At 34.6% G+C, this 18481-nt stretch overlaps 1 protein-coding gene and 1 pseudogene across 2 annotated transcripts; both read right to left on the bottom strand.

Moving 5' to 3' along the window:
• Window positions 1-844: 844 nt before the first annotated feature.
• LOC145581844 (putative fructokinase-4) lies at window positions 845-5017 on the bottom strand. Its single transcript, XM_081638873.1, has 4 exons — window positions 4467-5017; window positions 2394-2726; window positions 1337-1453; window positions 845-1222 (listed from the first exon to the last, which is right to left on the bottom strand). Exons 1-4 carry the CDS (start codon window positions 4896-4898, stop codon window positions 1088-1090), a joined length of 1017 nt encoding a protein of 338 aa, XP_081494999.1. The 5' UTR covers window positions 4899-5017; the 3' UTR covers window positions 845-1087.
• A 7960-nt stretch (window positions 5018-12977) lies between these two features.
• On the bottom strand, window positions 12978-16229 carry LOC145581843 (putative fructokinase-1; annotated as a pseudogene). Its single transcript, XR_014099697.1, has 5 exons — window positions 15842-16229; window positions 15304-15547; window positions 14406-14737; window positions 13730-13846; window positions 12978-13143 (listed from the first exon to the last, which is right to left on the bottom strand). The product of XR_014099697.1 is annotated as a putative fructokinase-1 (transcript).
• Between the last annotated feature and the right edge of the window lie 2252 nt (window positions 16230-18481).

Raw genomic sequence — 18481 nt, 5'->3', positions numbered from 1 at the left:
TGGGGTACTTGGATGAGCTTGCGTGGTGGTCAACGCCGGACTATCACGTGTTAGTCACATGACTTATTTAAAAAAATAAAATAAAAAAAAACCACATTTCCCTCCTTTCCCGACCTAACCAATGAAAGGGTTAGGTTGGGATTCGGGAAAGTTTGGAAATTTGGGTTTTTTTATTTTATTTTTTTTTTATAAATAAGTCACATGACTAACATGTGATAGTCGGCGTTGGCCACCACACAAGCTCACCCAAGTACCCCATACATACAAACAAAATGCAACTTAAAAGGTTATTTTTCACAAGTTTTCACTTAAAAAACCTTTTTTCAAAAAATCGACCAATTAAAAGCTCCTTTTTCACAATTTTCTCTTTTATTAAACACCACCACTTTCTTCCTGCTCATTCTCTTTTATTATGAGAAAAATACAAGTTTATAGGAGATTAAGTGGGGTCTCCCCCTCTTTTATACATTTTGGAATTCTTGAACTTCAATTTCCTTTATGAATTAATTGAAAGAGGATAGAAGTAGTATAATAAATTAATAATAGAGTGTAAAAACAAAATGAACTCTTTTAGTCTAACTCTTGCCTGTTCAATAGCAGTGTTACCTCAACAAAGAAGAAGAAGGTCAATTAGACAGTTTTAGACAAATATACCTTTCAGAAGTTGCTTCTAAATTAAATAAACATAAAAGAAGGTGGTTGCTAACAATGTTCTTATGCATAAGAAGAAAACTTAAGTGTTTATTTTCTAAAACGAGCAAATTAAAGACTTGTTTTTGAAGTTAGACCCACATAATTCTCATTCAACCACAATGTTTCAAAATTAGTAAGGTAAAGTAAAGCACGTCATTGACATCTATAATTGCCTCTTTGAATTGCAAAACGACGCATAATTCAAAATATTTATTTATCAATTACTTATATAAAAAGACTTGTTTATCATTAACAGTGGAGAAAATTTTAGAGTTGTATTTTTTCCCCCACAACTTCCTAATTCTCTTCAATTCACTAATCAAATCCCGAAAAAACCAAGCAAACCAAGAGAGATCTAACACACAAATGAATTAACACCCCTAACAGTATGAAATCACTGAGAAGCCTTCTTGATGAGTTCAAAGGCTTCGGCTTCTGTAGGAAGTGCTGGGATTGCGCCCTTCTTGGTGGTTGTAATGGCTCCACATGCGTTGGCGAATTTCAAAGCTTCCTTCAATCGTGGTTCATCCTGAGAATTTCAAGAAATATACATTTAGTAGACGATATTTTTACTAGGAAAACAGAACTTAGATTTATAACTGAGGTGTGGAAACAAATAATAATCGAGGGAATTAGAATTTACCTCAATAATAGAGTGATCATCGACGATTTTGCCTAACAAGGCACCAACAAAGGAGTCACCAGCACCGGTTGTGTCAATAGCAGTCACCTTGAATGCCTCCACACTTCCCTTGAAGTTCTGTAACACAAAAAATATCATAATTTAGTAACGGCTTTTATTAAGACATATTGGCCTTGCACCTAATAATTGAACATTCTATTAATTATGATTTTCCCACAAGATTTAGATGATTAAATTATACATAATCATGATTCACGCACAGAAAATGAAAATTGCTGGTCAATTTCATCTTGTCCTGTTCTTGCTAGAATATATAAAAGTATCTAGTAATCTGTCGTTATAGACTAGAAGACCCAACAACAACATCCCAACAACCCTTCTACATATCTTCTAATAATTTTGATTACTTAGATTCGACACACCATCACAACTCAGTAGTATCGTTTATTACTTTATTGAGGGATGCTCGGGTACTTAGTATAGTATATTAAGAGTCTTTCCTGGCGTTTACTAACTTGATAAACGCCCTTTAACAAAAACAAAAACCAAAATCACGGGAAATTATATATGACCTAATTCGGGTGGCAAGCCAGTATAAAGTTCCATACCACATAAGTATAATAAGGTTTACACTGAAATGTTGCATGAAGCATGGAAAAGGACATCACACTTTATTGAAGACTTAATGTCAACGAAACTCATACAAATGACTTCATCTATAATTAGATTTAAATGTCGTTCTCACATGCAATGTCATTGTCGCTGTTGTTGTGGTCCATGCCATGAGATATTCTATGTAAAAATTGTACATTTGCACTTATATATTACACTAGTCATGCCTCAACACCAAGCTAAATTAATGATTTACAGAGTACAAATGTAATGCAGTAATAATCATGCTGCTTGATACTGTATAACAATTATTTAATTATAGAATATGGTGACTAATGCTGAAATTATATGATTGTTAATTAATCAATATAGACATTAGAATTATTATATCACAAACACCAATTATACAATGTCATAATGTGGACTTAAGGAAAGAGTTATGTACCTTGGTGTAGTATCTGCAACCATGGTCACCAAGAGTGACCAAGAGAAGCTTCAAATTAGAGTGCCACAATGACATTGCAGTAGCATCATCGACGGTGTTGCTTTCTGTGAGGAATTCAAGCTCATTGTCACTGATCTTGATCACCTCAGCCTTGTCCCAGATGCTCAAGATCTGCTCACGAGCCTCCTTGGCAGAAGGCCACAATGGCAGCCTAAGGTTGGGATCATATGAGAGCAAAGCTCCAGCCTTTTTGGCTTCCTCCATTGCTTTCAAATGGGCCGACCTACATGGCTCGACGATCAAACTAATAGAACCATAATGAAACACCTTGGCCTGCAATTTAAAGCAAAAATACCCATTAGACTTTTATCAATCATATGATCATCCAATTACATAAACATTGAGGCCGTGAATCATTAAACTAAAACCGTCTAATACAAGAATTTGCGCAAATTAATCGTTACAATTTCAAACAATGTACGCAAACAAAACTGCTAAATTTGTCCAAAGTGATCTAGTCACACAAAGTTACTAAAAATATTAAAAATTAACAACTTGACTCCTTAATTATTTGATTACACAAGCAATTAGTCATTTTGCATGCAGTACCTTTACAACTTGTCCAAATTAAATTATATTGCAAGTCCACTTTGATTACATATCAACCTAACATAATTATTCATTAATTATTGTTTATTGAATAATAATACAAAAGGCAAATGGGACGGCGTCAAATAAAAAGAAAAAAAGCGTCAAAAAAAATAGGGCGTTAATATAAAGAACACTTGGTTTTCTGACCCTTTAACTTAACGTAGGACCAACAAAGAAGATTAGAATTGATTATGAGGTGGGTCCCTTGTTTTCTGGTAAATTGTCATCGTATTTAACGATGAACCAATAAGCTTAATCTTGTTGCCTTTTTCAATAAATCACGGGCTAATGTTTTTAGGACTGATACCAAATCTTTGAAGAAAAACTCAAATTGGTTATCCTATACATAATGCATTAGTGATTCTGGTACTTAAGGAAATCATGGAGTACAAGCAAGATGTTATATGTACACCCTTTATGAGCATTGGCCGATTAGTATATGTAACTATTATTTCCGTATCTAAATCAAAAAGGGTATATTAGAATATATTCTTCAACAAAGGACAGAAAGAAAGCTTGATTAATTAAATATTCGAAACAAGACAGGCTACTACTCATAATTTCCTATAAAATTCAAAGAATTAGATTCTTTTAGACCAACTTCTTATAAAATTATACACATTTTCATACACATAATAAACCAAGAAAATGTTCATGCAATCGATCAATTAATGTGTATATTTATGGCTGAAAATAATGTTCTTGATTTTATGAATTATTTTTAAAGTCAAAGGATTCCATATTTTCCATATTGTTATTACTGATTTGGAGGTGGAGCCCATGTGATATACTCCTATACATCTGCAATAGTGGGTCCCACTTACACTCACATCCATCGAATATTTAGCGCGTGATATCACGTGACTTCTAACAATATTTTCTAGACAAATCCCAAAAAAAAAAAAAAAAAAAAAAAAAAATCATAACAGCAAAATCATAGTCCTTTGTAGTTGTACACCAAACAGACAAAAGATCTACCACAGTCGTACGACTACCTCCCACGAGCACCAACCCTAGTACCCTGACGGCCTGACTTATACAAGTTCTTAACGAATTAATAACACCAATCGACACATAATTTTACAATGAAATTCTTGTTCAGATCTCGTGGTATGAAGTTTTACACAAGTAATAGTACTTCGAATATGATCAAATTTAAATTATTTACGCAACATATGTACTAAAGTCAATTGATCAAGACGTATATCTACAACCACGTCAACTTTTTTTTTTTTATTAATTTTATACAAACGTTCACATCTACTAATATTAATTAGATCGCATTCATTCACACTCGATAAAACAAACTCATACTACTATCCCGTCAAATATACTTTTATAAACACGATTTCAAGAAGAAAAAAAATAATTAAAACACGCACAGCTCGGTGTAATTAATGTTTCAAAAAAAAAAAAGATTACCGATCGAATAAGATCGAGGTTAAGCTCAGCGGGAGTAAGAAGCATATCGGCACTTGGATTCCGGTAAAACATGAATTCCCTTTCACCATCGGCTTTCAGCGTAACGAAAGCGAGAGCAGTTCTCGCACCTTGATCGAACGTCAAACCATCGCCGGAAACACCGTTTTTCTTGAGAATTCCGGCGAGCATGAGACCGAACTCATCATCGCCGAGTTTTCCGACGAAGGCGGCTTTACCGCCGAGCCTCGCAACGGCGATAGCAACGTTCGCCGGAGCGCCGCCGGGAGCTTTAAGGAATCCCGGAGCTTCGGCGAGAGAAACGCCGGAAATTGTCGGAACAAAGTCGATCAACATCTCTCCGAAACTGACGACTAAGCCTTTGGAATCGGCGCCATTGTTTGAGAGTCCGCCATTGTTGTTGGTTTCTGCCATTGTTGAGAGGGGAAGAAAGTAGAGAGAGAAATTTGAATGTTTAGAGAGAGAAAGTTGAAATTTGGGAGAGAAGAAGGCGATTGGAAGGGGGTATTTAAAGAGGAGGGTGGGATTTGTAAGGACTATTTTCGGTTGGTTTTTGTTTAAGGGAAAAATTAAGAATTTAGGATTTATTAGGAAAATATTATTATTAGGAGTTTTAATTTGGGAGGGATTAGTGGGATTAATAGTGAAAATTAGTGGGTAGGATTAGGTTGGATATAATTATGATGATACATGATGATGTTTCATTTGTTTATTTATTTATTTATTTATTTATTTTTTTTTTGACTTTGAACTTACGAAAGTTATTGGGATGGGGACCATATTTTGTGTTGATCCAATTAGGATTAATGCTCCCAATAAGAAGATGAATTAGATAAGAAATTTCCAATCAATTTAATTTTTGGATTAAAAAAAATAAAGAATTACTGTATTTTAATGTAAATATTGTGGATAGAATATGAGAAGGTATTGATTATGGATTATATATATGTATCAAACTTTTAAGGAAGGATTATGTATTAATTAAGAATTTTAAGATTGGGATGAAGGGAAATATATATGAGTAATCCTTTTAATTTGGCAATAATCTTTTTAGGAGTTATGTCTTTGATTTTCAGAAATAAAATAAATTCTTCAATTATATTGTAGAAAAAGATATTTACATTATTACCTCATTTTTTATTTCTTTTTTTTGACATGCATTATTACCTTAATTCAATTTAGGATTGCTTTTTTATTTTTTATTTATTTTAAGGAAATTGATTTATGTTTTCAACTTGTGGGTTTGGTGGATCGGATTAATTTATCCATTTCTAATTAATTGATTTGTTTTGGATAACATTGGATTTAGGGCCTGTTCACATTTACTGAACTGAGCTGAACTGAACTAATTGGAGCTTAACTGAACTGAACTGAGCTGAAATGAATATTTTATGAGAGAGGGAAATTAGGAGCTGACTGAACTGAACTGAACTTATTAGAGCTGAACTGAACTGAACTGATTGGAGCTGAACTGAACTGAAATTCAGTAAATATGAACAGACCCTTAATTACTAACCATATGACCATTATTTCTTACATTTATCAGAATTTTTTTTAATTGATATTAAAATTAAAATAATAAAAAAGAAAAAAAAAACGAGTACTATGGTGGGTTGATACTTGATACTATAAATTAAAAGTTTTAATTTTTTGAACACTACTTCACATTACTCTATTGTTCTACAAGGCTATGTTACTTCACCTTATTTGTCCCAATTCATCATCATGATAAACAAAAATCATTTATCTAGTATATTGCGCTAAATAAATCAACAAAAAAACGCTAGCTACATGGTCATGGTTTAAACTATCATTATAATGGTTTATAAATAAAGATTTATCATTGTAATAAAATAAAAAAAAAAAATTCATTGTTTTAAACATTTAATTAGTTTTGTAATTAAGTATACATGTTCTCTTAATTATGTTCTCTTATATATGAGAAAAAATGTACATACACATCTTTAATAATAGTACTCCCAATATTTACTTCTTTATTTCGTATTTTGTAGAAATAGTACGTTTTGGCTATGTTCTGTATGGAATTTAAGATTCATAAGGTTTTGCGTAGAACGGATTCACGTGAATCCGGTTTATAATGCACACATTCATCTCCCACCCACTGCAACCCAAGTCAGCCATTCCACCTCCCGCTTTTGTCGCCATTCCCAAATCCTTTGCCAGCTCACCTTCTCTTTCTTCCCTCCACTTCTCTTTCTCCATCCTCTGCTCATCTCTCTAATGGCAGCGTCTTCGAGTCGTCTTCGTCTTCTTCCCTATCTACCAGAACACGAGCAAGTAAGTTGATTTTTGATTTCCGTTTTAGATTGATTTCTCCATTAATTTCATAATCGCACTTTGGGGTTAATTTTGGAGGTATATATATATATATATATATATATATATATATATATATATATATATATTTTGAATCTGAAGCAATTTAATTGATCATCTGTTTATAAGATTGGGAAAAGTTATATTATTCTCAATAAGGCAAACGTATTTATAATACAAGCTACAAGTAGCTAGACTAGACTAGTTACAAGATAAGTATAAATAACAAACTAAAGTATATGCAAAACTATCTTTACGTATAACAACTATAACAATAAGATAAGATTAGACTTTGTCAACTCTTATCTCCAACATGCCCCCGCAAGACGGACGGTCTTTCAGTGAGTCCGATCTTGGCTAGTATACCATCTAGTTTTGGTCTGGAGAGCGGTTTGGTAAGAAAGTCAGCAAGCTGATCACCCGTAGGAACATGCGTGACCCGTAATGAACCACTTTGTACTTGCTCTCTAATGAAGTAAAATGCAATGGCAAGATGCTTCATCTTGGAATGGAACACCGGATTTGCACTCAAATGAGTTGCACTAAGATTGTCACAATAAATGACTGGAACTTGAGACAAATGAACACCCAATTCTGTTAATAAGTTCTTGATCCACATTACCTCTGATGTTGTTGCTGCAACCGCCCTATATTCGGCATCGGTAGAGGATGTTGCTAGTGACTTTTGCTTCTTTGAGCTCCATGTGATAGGGGTACGACCTAAGAACACAACATGACCCATTGTGGAAGTGTAATCATCTTTGTTGCCTGCCCAATCGGCATCGGAAAAGGCATGAAGTATAGGGGGTGACTCACGATAGATTGTAAAGCCTTTGTCTAGTGTACCACACAAGTAACGCATGAGCCGTTTAAGAGCAAACCAATGATCTGTGGTTGGACAATGCATGAATTGGGACAACTTGTTCACGGCAAAAGCAACATCGGGCCGAGTCAAGGTAAGATATTGTAAACCACCAACGGCTGCTCGATAATCCTTAGGAATTTCAAGAGGGGTTCCCGAAGATGCCGTTAATGTGTGTGTAACTACCATCGGTGTAGGACATGGTTTCGCGTCTTGCATGCCGAGTCGCTCAAGGAGGTCCAGTATATACTTCCTTTGGCTTAGAAAAAGACCCGAGGGTGTTGACATTACTTCAACACCTAAAAAATAAGATAGTTCACCAAGGTCTTTTAGTGAAAACTTGTTAGCCAGACTCTTGATAAATAAATCAAGATTAGATGCATTGGGCCCAGTGACAATTATGTCATCTACATACACAATGAGATAAATGGGATGTGGCATAGTATGCAAGATAAATAGTGACGTGTCTGAAACTGCTCTTTTGAAACCTAAGCCAAGCAAGAAGGTTGTGAGTTCAGTGTACCATGCCCGAGGGGCTTGCTTGAGACCATAAATGGCCTTCTTCAACTTGCACACATGAGTGGGGAAGTTTGAGTCCACAAAGCCGGGAGGTTGTGACATATATACATCTTCATAGAGCGTACCATTCAAGAATGCATTATTAATATCAAGTTGCCGAAGATGCCAACCTTTGGTAACTGCTAGGCTAAGAAGTGTGCGAATTGTAGCCGGTTTAACTACCGGACTAAAGGTTTCTTTATAGTCGATGCCCGGCCTTTGTTGAAACCCCTTTGCCACCAAGCGTGCCTTATACCTTTCTATTTGTCCCTCCTTAGTGTATTTGATGCGAAAAACCCATTTGCATTTAACTAGATTTTGAGTTTGTGCCGGTGTAATCAAATCCCAAGTGCCCAATTTTCGAAGTGATTCAAGTTCCTCCTCCATCGCTTTCCTCCAAAGTGGATCTTTTAAAGCTTGAGCCACTGTTTTTGGTTCTTTGGGTCGAGATTGAACCGAGGTGTTATTTGCGTACTTGGGATTAGGCTTTCTTATATTATTTTTGGACCTTGTAATGATCCCTGATGGTGGATGTTGGTGGACATTGGGTTGTGGGACTAATAATTGGTTGGATTTGGTAGTGGCAGGGGGTTGGGTAGTATTAGGTTGCAAAAAGTTAGTGTGTGATGATGATTGGTTTGAGGGGGTTGGTTGGCAAGGGATACGAGGAGTAGAAGGTGGGCTAGGATTGTCATGATGGTGGGCTTGTTGGTGGGCTTGTGGAGTAGTGGGCTGAATAATGGGCAAGGTTATTGAACACCAAGTATCAGGTGATGGTGGTGGAGAAGGTAAGGGGAGATTTGTTAGTCGTGTATACGGGAATTCGGTTTCAACAAACCGAACATGACGAGATGTGTAGACCTTATTGGTAGATGGGTCTAAGCAATGATAAGCACTCTGAGTTTTTGAATACCCAATAAACACACATGGTTTTGATTTCGGGTCAAGTTTATGAGAGGAGTAAGGTTTGAGCCATGGGTAACATAAACAACCGAAACTTCGAAGTTTGAGGTAATTTGGTGGAGTGCCAAAAAGGCAGTGAAATGGAGATTTTCCATTTAGAGTAGGAGTAGGAAGGCGGTTAATTAGATACGATGCAGTTGTGAAGGCATACGACCAAAATTCTAAGGGAAGCTGAGCATGAGATAATAAGGAAAGACCAGTTTCAACTATGTGACGATGACGTCGTTCGGCAAAGCCATTATGCTCGGGGGTGTGAGGAGGTGAAGTTAAGTGAGAAACTCCATCAATGGTGAGATAGGAGGCGAGAGCTTCATACTCCCCTCCATTATCAGAGTATAAGATTTTTATGTTTTGCTCAAAATATTTCTCAACTAAGGCCTTGAACCTAATGAACACAGCTTTTGTATCAGATTTCTTTTTGAGAGGATAAAACCAAATATACTTTGTAAAATGGTCAACAAAGATAACATAATACTTGAACCCATCTAAAGAATAAACTGGACATGTCCATAAATCTGTGTAAACTAGATGAAGAGGAGCATTTGAAATTAAAGTAGAATGGCTAAATGGGAGCTTATGACTCTTATTACATTGACAAGCGTCACAATTGAAATCAAATGAACTAGAGACATTAAGTTTGAATTGAGAAACTAAATTCTTAAAAATAGCTAAAGATGGGTGTCCAAGTCTATGATGCCAATCAATCGCCGGAGCTTTGACTGTAGATAAAGCTAGGATAGATGAAGAGGCTGGTAACTCATATACTCCCTGCCTAGTTGGTCCCGTCAAAAGATGTGCCCCCGTGAGACGATCCTTCACAACAAAAGAATCAGAAGAAAATTCTATCAGAAGATTATTTTCTAAGCATAATTTGGATATAGATACGATATTTCTAGTCATATTTGGAGCGCATAGGACATTGGAAAGATTTAAAGATTTAGAAGTAGTAGGAAGTGATAAAGAACCTATATGAGAGATAGAGACACCCATACCATTGCCTATGACAATTTCCTCTGAGCCATCATAAGGGTGGTGTAAAGCAAGATTTGCCATGTCATTAGTAACATGGTGAGAAGCACCTGTGTCAAGCAACCAAGAGGAAGGGGAGTTGCCTTGAGTTGTGGTGGCCATATGAGCCTGAGGTGATTGTTGGTTTGAGGACGATGGTGGGAGAGTGGGACGAGCTTGGGGGAAACGTTCCTGGAAAGCAGAGCAACGGTAAAGAGAGTGGCCAAAAGTATGACACCATTGGCATTTGCCTTGGTAACCTTGTCCCTTAGAATTGTTCTGTTTCTTTTGGTAGGTACCAGAAGGCTTTGGGTTGGTGGTGGGACGATAGTTAGTGTCGGATTGGCGAGAGGTAGGGGGATGTTGATTTCGGGTGGCTGTAGCATGTGCAGTGATGGGTAAGGGTGTAGTAGCTAAATTGGGTTGAGTACGCAAACTTACCTCTCGGATTAGAAGCTTTTCATGAAGTTCATCAAATGTAATCAACGTATCACGAGCATTAACCGCATCAATCACAGCTTGATAATTAGCATCTTGCAGACCTTCAAGAACTCGTTCAATGAGATCCTCCGGCTTGACTGGATCCCCAAGGATGGCTAGTTGATCGGCACACACCCGAATTGCATTCATGTATTCAGAAACTGATTGAGTACCTTTGTTGATGAGCCGAAAGTTGGCTTTGACTAGCTTGGCATGACCACGAGATTGACGAGCAAAGGTGTGGGCTAAAATATCCCATGCTTCTTTGGTTGTGGAAGCACGAGAGACAAGTGGTACAATGGTAGATTCTAGTGTACCAATAAAAGCTCCGAACAAGAGCTTATCTTGGCGCTCCCATGTAGTATGGGCTGGGTTATTTGTGATAGCAGCAGATGCATTAGTGATGGTAGGATGAGGTTTTGGATGAGACCCATCAAGGAATTTGAACAAGCCATAGCCAATAAGTGTGGCCTCAAGTTGGAGTTTCCATGATAAGTAGTTACTGGTATTTAGTTTAAGGATATTCGAAAGGGAAACGATGATGAGAGGGCAGCTTGGCTCAACATCAGTAGGAATAGTGTTGTTTGCCATATGGAGAAGAGTAAAAGAAAAAAAGAAAAAAAAAATTATATTGAGATCAAAACCTGCTCAGATACCATATAAGATTGGGAAAAGTTATATTATTCTCAATAAGGCAAACGTATTTATAATACAAGCTACAAGTAGCTAGACTAGACTAGTTACAAGATAAGTATAAATAACAAACTAAAGTATATGCAAAACTATCTTTACGTATAACAACTATAACAATAAGATAAGATTAGACTTTGTCAACTCTTATCTCCAACACTGTTTAACTTGATTTCCAGGTTAAGATTGATTATGTCTGTAAAACCGGAGCAGTTTTTCCATCATATCCCAAAAATCATCATCAGGCGCTATTTTTGTCTTCTCTGTATATACTTCTTTAATCTTTGTAGCCATTAGTAGAGATTGAAGAGGTTGATGTTGTTATCGACTTCTTTCCTCCAATTTTGCTAGTTTTCTTCTCTCTCTTCTTATTTCGCCATTGTTGCACCTCTTTTAAGCTCCTTTCTTATTGCAACTTTCAAGGGAGAGAAACAAAGAGAAGGATTTTGTGAAGGTTTTTCTGATTTTGGAGGGTTTTTAATTTTCATTACAGTAATTGTATTTTATATTCACATTTTCCGCTTATTATCAAACAAAATAAATCTAATACCTGACCATACTAACATATTATCAAACAAAAGAAATCTAATACTTGAACAATATAACCTATTATCAAACAAAATAAATCTAATACCTGATCAATATAACCTGTTATCAAACAAAAGAAATTTAATATCTGACCATTATTATCTAATTTCTAACACTTATAATCTAATATATGATATTTATAATCTAATATCCGAACATTATTATCTAATTTCTGACAATTAAAAATTTAATTTTTATTTTTATGTTTATATGATTGGACTCATGTGAGTCCGTTCGGCGCAATACTTTTCCTTTAAGCTTATATATCTTCATATTCAAAATATCATGTCAAATTTAAAACATATCTTCATATTCAAAATATCATGTAAAATTTAAAACAAAGTTCTCAGTGAAAAATTATCGCTCAAGTTCCATTTTTCCTCCGCATTCAACTGACCTGACCTTTTTTCTCACTCATTTTTTTAATCCTTTCATGTATTCGGGATATTCAATTTTGATAGCTACCCATCTATTGCAAGTGGGTATCTGCTAGAGATATGAGATATCGAAAAATGTATATGTGATATATTTTCCGTAGATATCATTAAGTGAAAATATATTTAGCTTTATTTTATGCTAAACTATTATTTAAAATATATATTTTTAAGATTTATGGTTAGGCTAATATATATTTTAGGAAGATTGTTTTCTATCTTATGATCTTAAGTTTTGTATACTACTCTACCTATTGATCAATGATAATATAAGGGCTTGTTCACATTTACTGAACTAAATAGAGCTGAAATGAATATTTTATGAGAGAAGGAAATTAGGAGCTGAACTTAACTTAACTGAACTAATTAGAGCTGAACTGAACTGACTGAACTGACATTAAGCTGAAGTGAACAGGCCCTAAGTCATTTCAATATCTAATTTGTCATGATATCAGAGCCAAGTTGTCATGGTATCGTTTCCTTTCATGTGTTGTGAGACTTATGACGACTTTATTACATATATATGTTCGTCCAAAAAAAAAAAAAAACGTTATTACATATGTTATTTGGGCATCGCATTCATCTATTGTACGTGTATCGTCTTCCACTGAGACGCCTTCTTAATGAGCTCCAAGGCATCGGCTTCCGTCGGAAGAGCGGGGATTGCACCCTTCTTGGTGGTTGTAATGGCTCCGCATGCATTGGCGAATTTTAAAGCTTCCTTCAATCGTGGTTCATCCTGAATAAATCCATGAGATTTATTGTCAAATGTCAATACTTTTTACTTAAAAAAAAATTAAATTTATCAAGTGAACTAGTTAGGTTAAACAGCACAATTATTTTATAAATACTGTACAGTAATTATATAATTATAAATGTAATGACTCAACTCAACAAATATAAAACCGATACACTAAAAATACAAACATGCAAAATGAAAATATATAAACAACGAACATACATACATACATATATATAGAAATGGGCAATTCCTATCAACTATTCTAAGAAGTTTAGTTTAGATTTTATATTGATAATCACACTTCGTATTTTAGACATACATATTCTTTTTGAATAATGACCATCACGAACTTTAACTTTTTTAAGTGAGAATATAGTGTCTAGTTCATACCTCCTCTATTATTTTGTAGTCAACACATGTTGACTTTAAACACTATTAGTATTTACAAATTGTTTTTTACGACGATTAAACATAATCATATAAAATCTTTGTTTAAACCGTCTCAATACACATGATCAAGTTAAAGAATCGTATCAACTAAAAAAGAATTGAAGAACAAGTATATATATAGATAAGAATTTACCTCGATAATAGACTGATCATCAACGATTTTACCTAATAAGGCACCAACAAAGGAGTCACCAGCACCGGTTGTGTCAACTGCATTCACCTTGAATGCGTCCACACTTCCCTTGAACTTCTGTTACACAAAAAAAATAGAATTATTTAATGACTACTTTGACTTAGACTTCCACTTAAATAAGCAAAAATTTCTATATTATCATTTTTAATTTTCCACTTGGCATGATTATAGATGATTAAAATATACATAATCATGATAAATGTACAAATTTGTAAAATCATGGTCCATATATTTGGTTGTCTTTTTCTTGCTAGGATTTGTTCGAGTATCTAGCAGTCGCCTTATAAACTAGACATCCCAACAACCCTTTTACATATCCTCCTAATAATTTGGGTTACATAAACTCCACATACGGTGCGTAAACCCAAACTCTTATACGTACACAATATGGTGCATAGCTAAGAAACTTCAACTAATGTAAGGAGCCAAAAAAACAAAAAATTTCTACTTTTTATGTCCCAAAATAATTGACACAGTCAACCTTTACGCACATACCAATGTACTAATTAGACATTATTTTCATATAATTAAATATTCATAAAAATTATAATAATAGATTAATAATTATGTTATGAAACTTTATATTAATATTTATCTAATAATATATTTTCTTTACCTTGGTGTAGTATCTACAACCATGATCACCAAGAGTTACCAAGAGAAGCTTCAAATTAGGATGCCACAACGACAACGCCGTAGCATCATCGATGGTGTTGCTTTTTTAAGAAATTCGAGCTCATTATCGCTGATCTTGATCACGTCGGCCTTGTCCCAAATGCTGAAGATCTTCTCACGAGCCTCCTTCGCCGAAGGCCAAAAAGGCAGCCTAAGGTTGGGATCATATGATAGCAATGCTCCGGCCTTTTTGGCTTCCTCCATTGCTTTTAGATGAGCTGATCTACATGGCTCGATGGTTAAACTTATTGAACCATAGTGAAATACTTTGGCCTACATATGAAGCAACATAAAAGTGCTTATTATTAGACTTTTGTCCAATTTCATAAATACACTGATGTCGTAACTGAACAAAATCAAACCGTCTAATTCAAGAATTTGCGTGAATTATAACAATTATTATTACATCATATCGTCCTCAATTTTTTGAATAATTACGCTAACAAAACTACTTGTACAGTTGTACTAAATAATCCTAAGGTTATCTGGTTATCTGGTTATCTGGTTATTTACTATTACAAAATTGTTACCTTTAAAAAAATAAAATTAAATTAAAAAGGTTAGTTATACTATCTTGTCCCAAGAAAATGACAGCTATACCGAATTACGTAGTGTAATATACTATCCCGTAAAAAAATAATAGTTCGAGTGGTTAGAGTTTCTCTCCCGATTCCAGAATTTCCTGAATTCGATTCTTGTCACTCGTCCGTGCAGCTCTTTTAACACTAAAATTTACATAGTGTAATATTATTAAAGTGATTTCCTTGTTAAGCCTACTAAAAAATGTCACATACATGTTGATCGGTGTTATTAATGTTTCGAAAGAAAATAAAAATTACCAAACGGATGAGGTTGAGGTTAAGCTCGTTAGGAGTAAGAAGCATATCAGCACTCGGGTTCCTATAAAACATGAATTCCCTTTCACCATCAGCTTTCAAAGTAACGAAAGCGAGGGCAGTTCTCGCACCTTGATCGAACCTCAACCCATCACCGGAAACACCGTTTTTCTTGAGAATTCCGGCAAGCATATGACCAAACTCATCATCGCCGAGTTTTCCAATAAAAGCGGCTTTACCGCCGAGCCTCTGTTAGGGCCTATTATTGTATATAGCTATCGGGCCTATTTCTTGTGCCCTACTTTATTTACTAGGTTGTATATATACCCTATTAGACACTCTAATGAAATACAGAAAATCTATTCACTCTATCTTGACATGGTATCGGAGCCTCTATACTCTAAACCCTAAATTTTGGCCTATTATTGTATATAGCTATCGGGCCTATTTCTTGTGCCCTACTTTATTTACTAGGTTGTATATATACCCTATTAGACACTCTAATGAAATACAGAAAATCTATTCACTCTATCTTGACAGCCTCGAAACAGCGATGGCAACATTCGCGGGAGCGCCACCGGGTGCCTTAAGAAATGCTGGCGCTTCGGCTAGGGAAACGCCGGAGACTGTTGGAACGAAGTCGATCAGCATCTCTCCGAAGCACACTACTATGCCATTTTTGTTGGTTTTTGCCATTGTTGAGTGAAAAAGAAAAGGTGGGAACTAAAGAGAAAAGAGAGAGTTCGTTGTGTATAGGAAAGAAAAGGGTGATTGATGGAGGTAATTAAAGAGCTTTGGCGGGGCTTTTTTTAAAGGAAATAATAATTACAAATTAATAAGAGTATAAGATTCAGCTTGGTTCATCTAATTTTGTTTGAAATTATATTAGTAAAATATAAACTTTGCCGAATTACATTTATTTGAACTAATATTAATTTATCTAAACGTATAATATGTTGTTTGGACTAAATTGAATTTATAAAAAGGAGTATTAGTTTATTATCCAAATTTTAAAAATTGTTTGAAATAATCTGAATTTGTTTAAGATAAACTTATTTTATATGAAATTAACTAAACTTTATTCAAATAAATAAATAAATAAATAAAAATAAAAAAAATAAAAAAAATAAAAAAAATAAAAATTAGCTTGTTTTGTCAAAATTGTTTGAAAATTGACATAGTTTTCCTCTAAAATATTGTAACATTTTTTGTTATGTGATAAACAAAACCAAAATTACTTAAATAATACGAAGTATGAAAAAACAGATCGTTTACTTTACTAAGTTTAACATCTTGCTGCACGCAAAGTATACCTATTTGTGTAATGAAGTGGATATTTGTTATCATGTATTCATGGAGGATACTTATTTTGTGTGGATACAAAAATTAAAAAAAGGATTATTTTTGTGAAAATTTATCCGTTGCAACAAAACCTTATTTGTTTAAATTTAACATTATTGGTATGAATCTCATTAAAATTAATTCTATTTAAGAAAATCATAATAAAAATGAAAAAAAATAAAATTATATGTAGAATAAACATTTTTTTTTGTAAAAAAATAAAATTAATTGTAGAAAAAATTATACAATATGAAAAAATGGATTGCTAAACACCGCCATAAAAAATGATTACCACCACCAACAACTAACATTTGGTGTGAAAGGACAACCATGCCCTTACTACTTCACCACCCCTTATCCTCCTCGGCGACTCACCACCTCTTCCGACCGGTGACAACCACTACTACCCTGACCGACGACCCACCACATTCCCTCGTCGGTGGAAAGGTGTGTGGTTCTTTATTTCCGACAACTGTGGTAACCGAAGCCCACCCGGTAACCGATTTTGGGCTCCGGTTACCGTGCCTGGTAATCGGTTATGGGCTCCGATTTTGGGCTTCGATTACCGTGCATGGTAACGGTTACCGGTTACCGTGGAGGGTAACTAATTATGGTAAGCGATTTGGACTTCGGTTACCGCGATTGTCGGAAATAAAAAAATAAAATAAAAAAAACCACCACCATCAGCGAGGGAAGGTGGTGGGTTGACATTGAGGAGGATGTGGTGGGTCGTCGTTGGTCAGTGTGGTTGTGGTGGTCGTCGTTGGTCAGTGTGGTTGTGGTGGTCGTCGTTGGTCAGTGTGGTGGTGTCAAGGTGTTAATAATTGGTAGCAAGAGAGAAGATAGTGGTGAATCACTCATATTGGATAAGGAGTATTATTTTGGATAATTAAAGATGAGGGTAAAAATAATTTTTGATTGAATATTTATTGCAAATCTTAAGTCCTATTTAAATATGAAGTAATTAATACTCCGATAAATCAAAATTTCTAAACTTGGTAAGAATATCAACTCGCAACTCCTTTGGAATCAAATCATACCAAGTATGGAGTACCAAATTGGAATAGAATATTATCTTGTTTGGAAAACTCAATCAAATGGAGTATAAGGTAATCCTAAATTTAGGAGTGTTTTCCAAAATAACCCTTAATATTTTCTAATTTTGATTTATCTACTGACAACAAACTTAAAGTAATAAAATATCCCCTATATACTCACATTTTCTTTCTCTACGTTTATTCACTTGTTAAAAATTCTCATGCAAATGAATATGGGCAAGTAAACTGCAACAAAAAGAGTTTACAAGTTTTGTAAGTGGACTAATTTTTACCATATTCTATTGTGGATTAGTGTCTCTCAAATTTTGGACTTTATAGTCTGTACTATTTTGACTTGAAATTTGCATGATATTCAAACGTGAGGGTAGGGGCAGGTTGTAAGCTTGTTACTCCGTAAGTTGTAACCATTTCATTACCTTAACCGTTGAAACAGGGTTCTTTTATATTTTTTTTTTCTAAAATAATTATTTTATAGATTTATATTCTTCTTTATTTTGATGATAAGCTTATTAATGTTTTTTTTTTAATTGTATAAGTAGAATTTTGTAACAACAAAAATCTAAAATACGAGATTTGAACAACCACGTGAAACAGAATTAATTTAATTAAAAAGTACATGTATAAAACCAAAGAAGAGCATTATTCAACTATGTGCAACTAATTAATTTCTTCTTATTCTTTTCTCGTGGGCGATCTGGTGGGACGTCAAAACTCAATGCCCACGGTTTTAATCACATGAGCCCCTGCCGCACGATGTTCAGTTACAAAAACGAGGAATTGGA

Source organism: Chenopodium album, chromosome 15 (genome assembly GCF_948465745.1).
Source record: "Chenopodium album chromosome 15, dcCheAlbu1.1, whole genome shotgun sequence".
NCBI lineage: Eukaryota > Viridiplantae > Streptophyta > Magnoliopsida > Caryophyllales > Amaranthaceae > Chenopodium > Chenopodium album.
The sequence above is the reverse complement of the archived record's forward strand: the minus strand, read 5'-3'. Positions and strand labels throughout refer to the sequence as shown.

Excerpts from the sequence above, each read along its gene's own strand:
- LOC145581844 (XM_081638873.1), bottom strand. The coding sequence starts at position 4,898 with ATGGCAGAAACCAACAACAATGGCGGACTCTCAAACAATGGCGCCGAT. Across the intron at positions 2,727-4,466 it reads ACCTCGATCTTATTCGATCG|GCCAAGGTGTTTCATTATGG; the intron begins GTAATCTTTTTT and ends TTTAAATTGCAG. Across the intron at positions 1,223-1,336 it reads ATGATCACTCTATTATTGAG|GATGAACCACGATTGAAGGA; the intron begins GTAAATTCTAAT and ends TGAAATTCTCAG.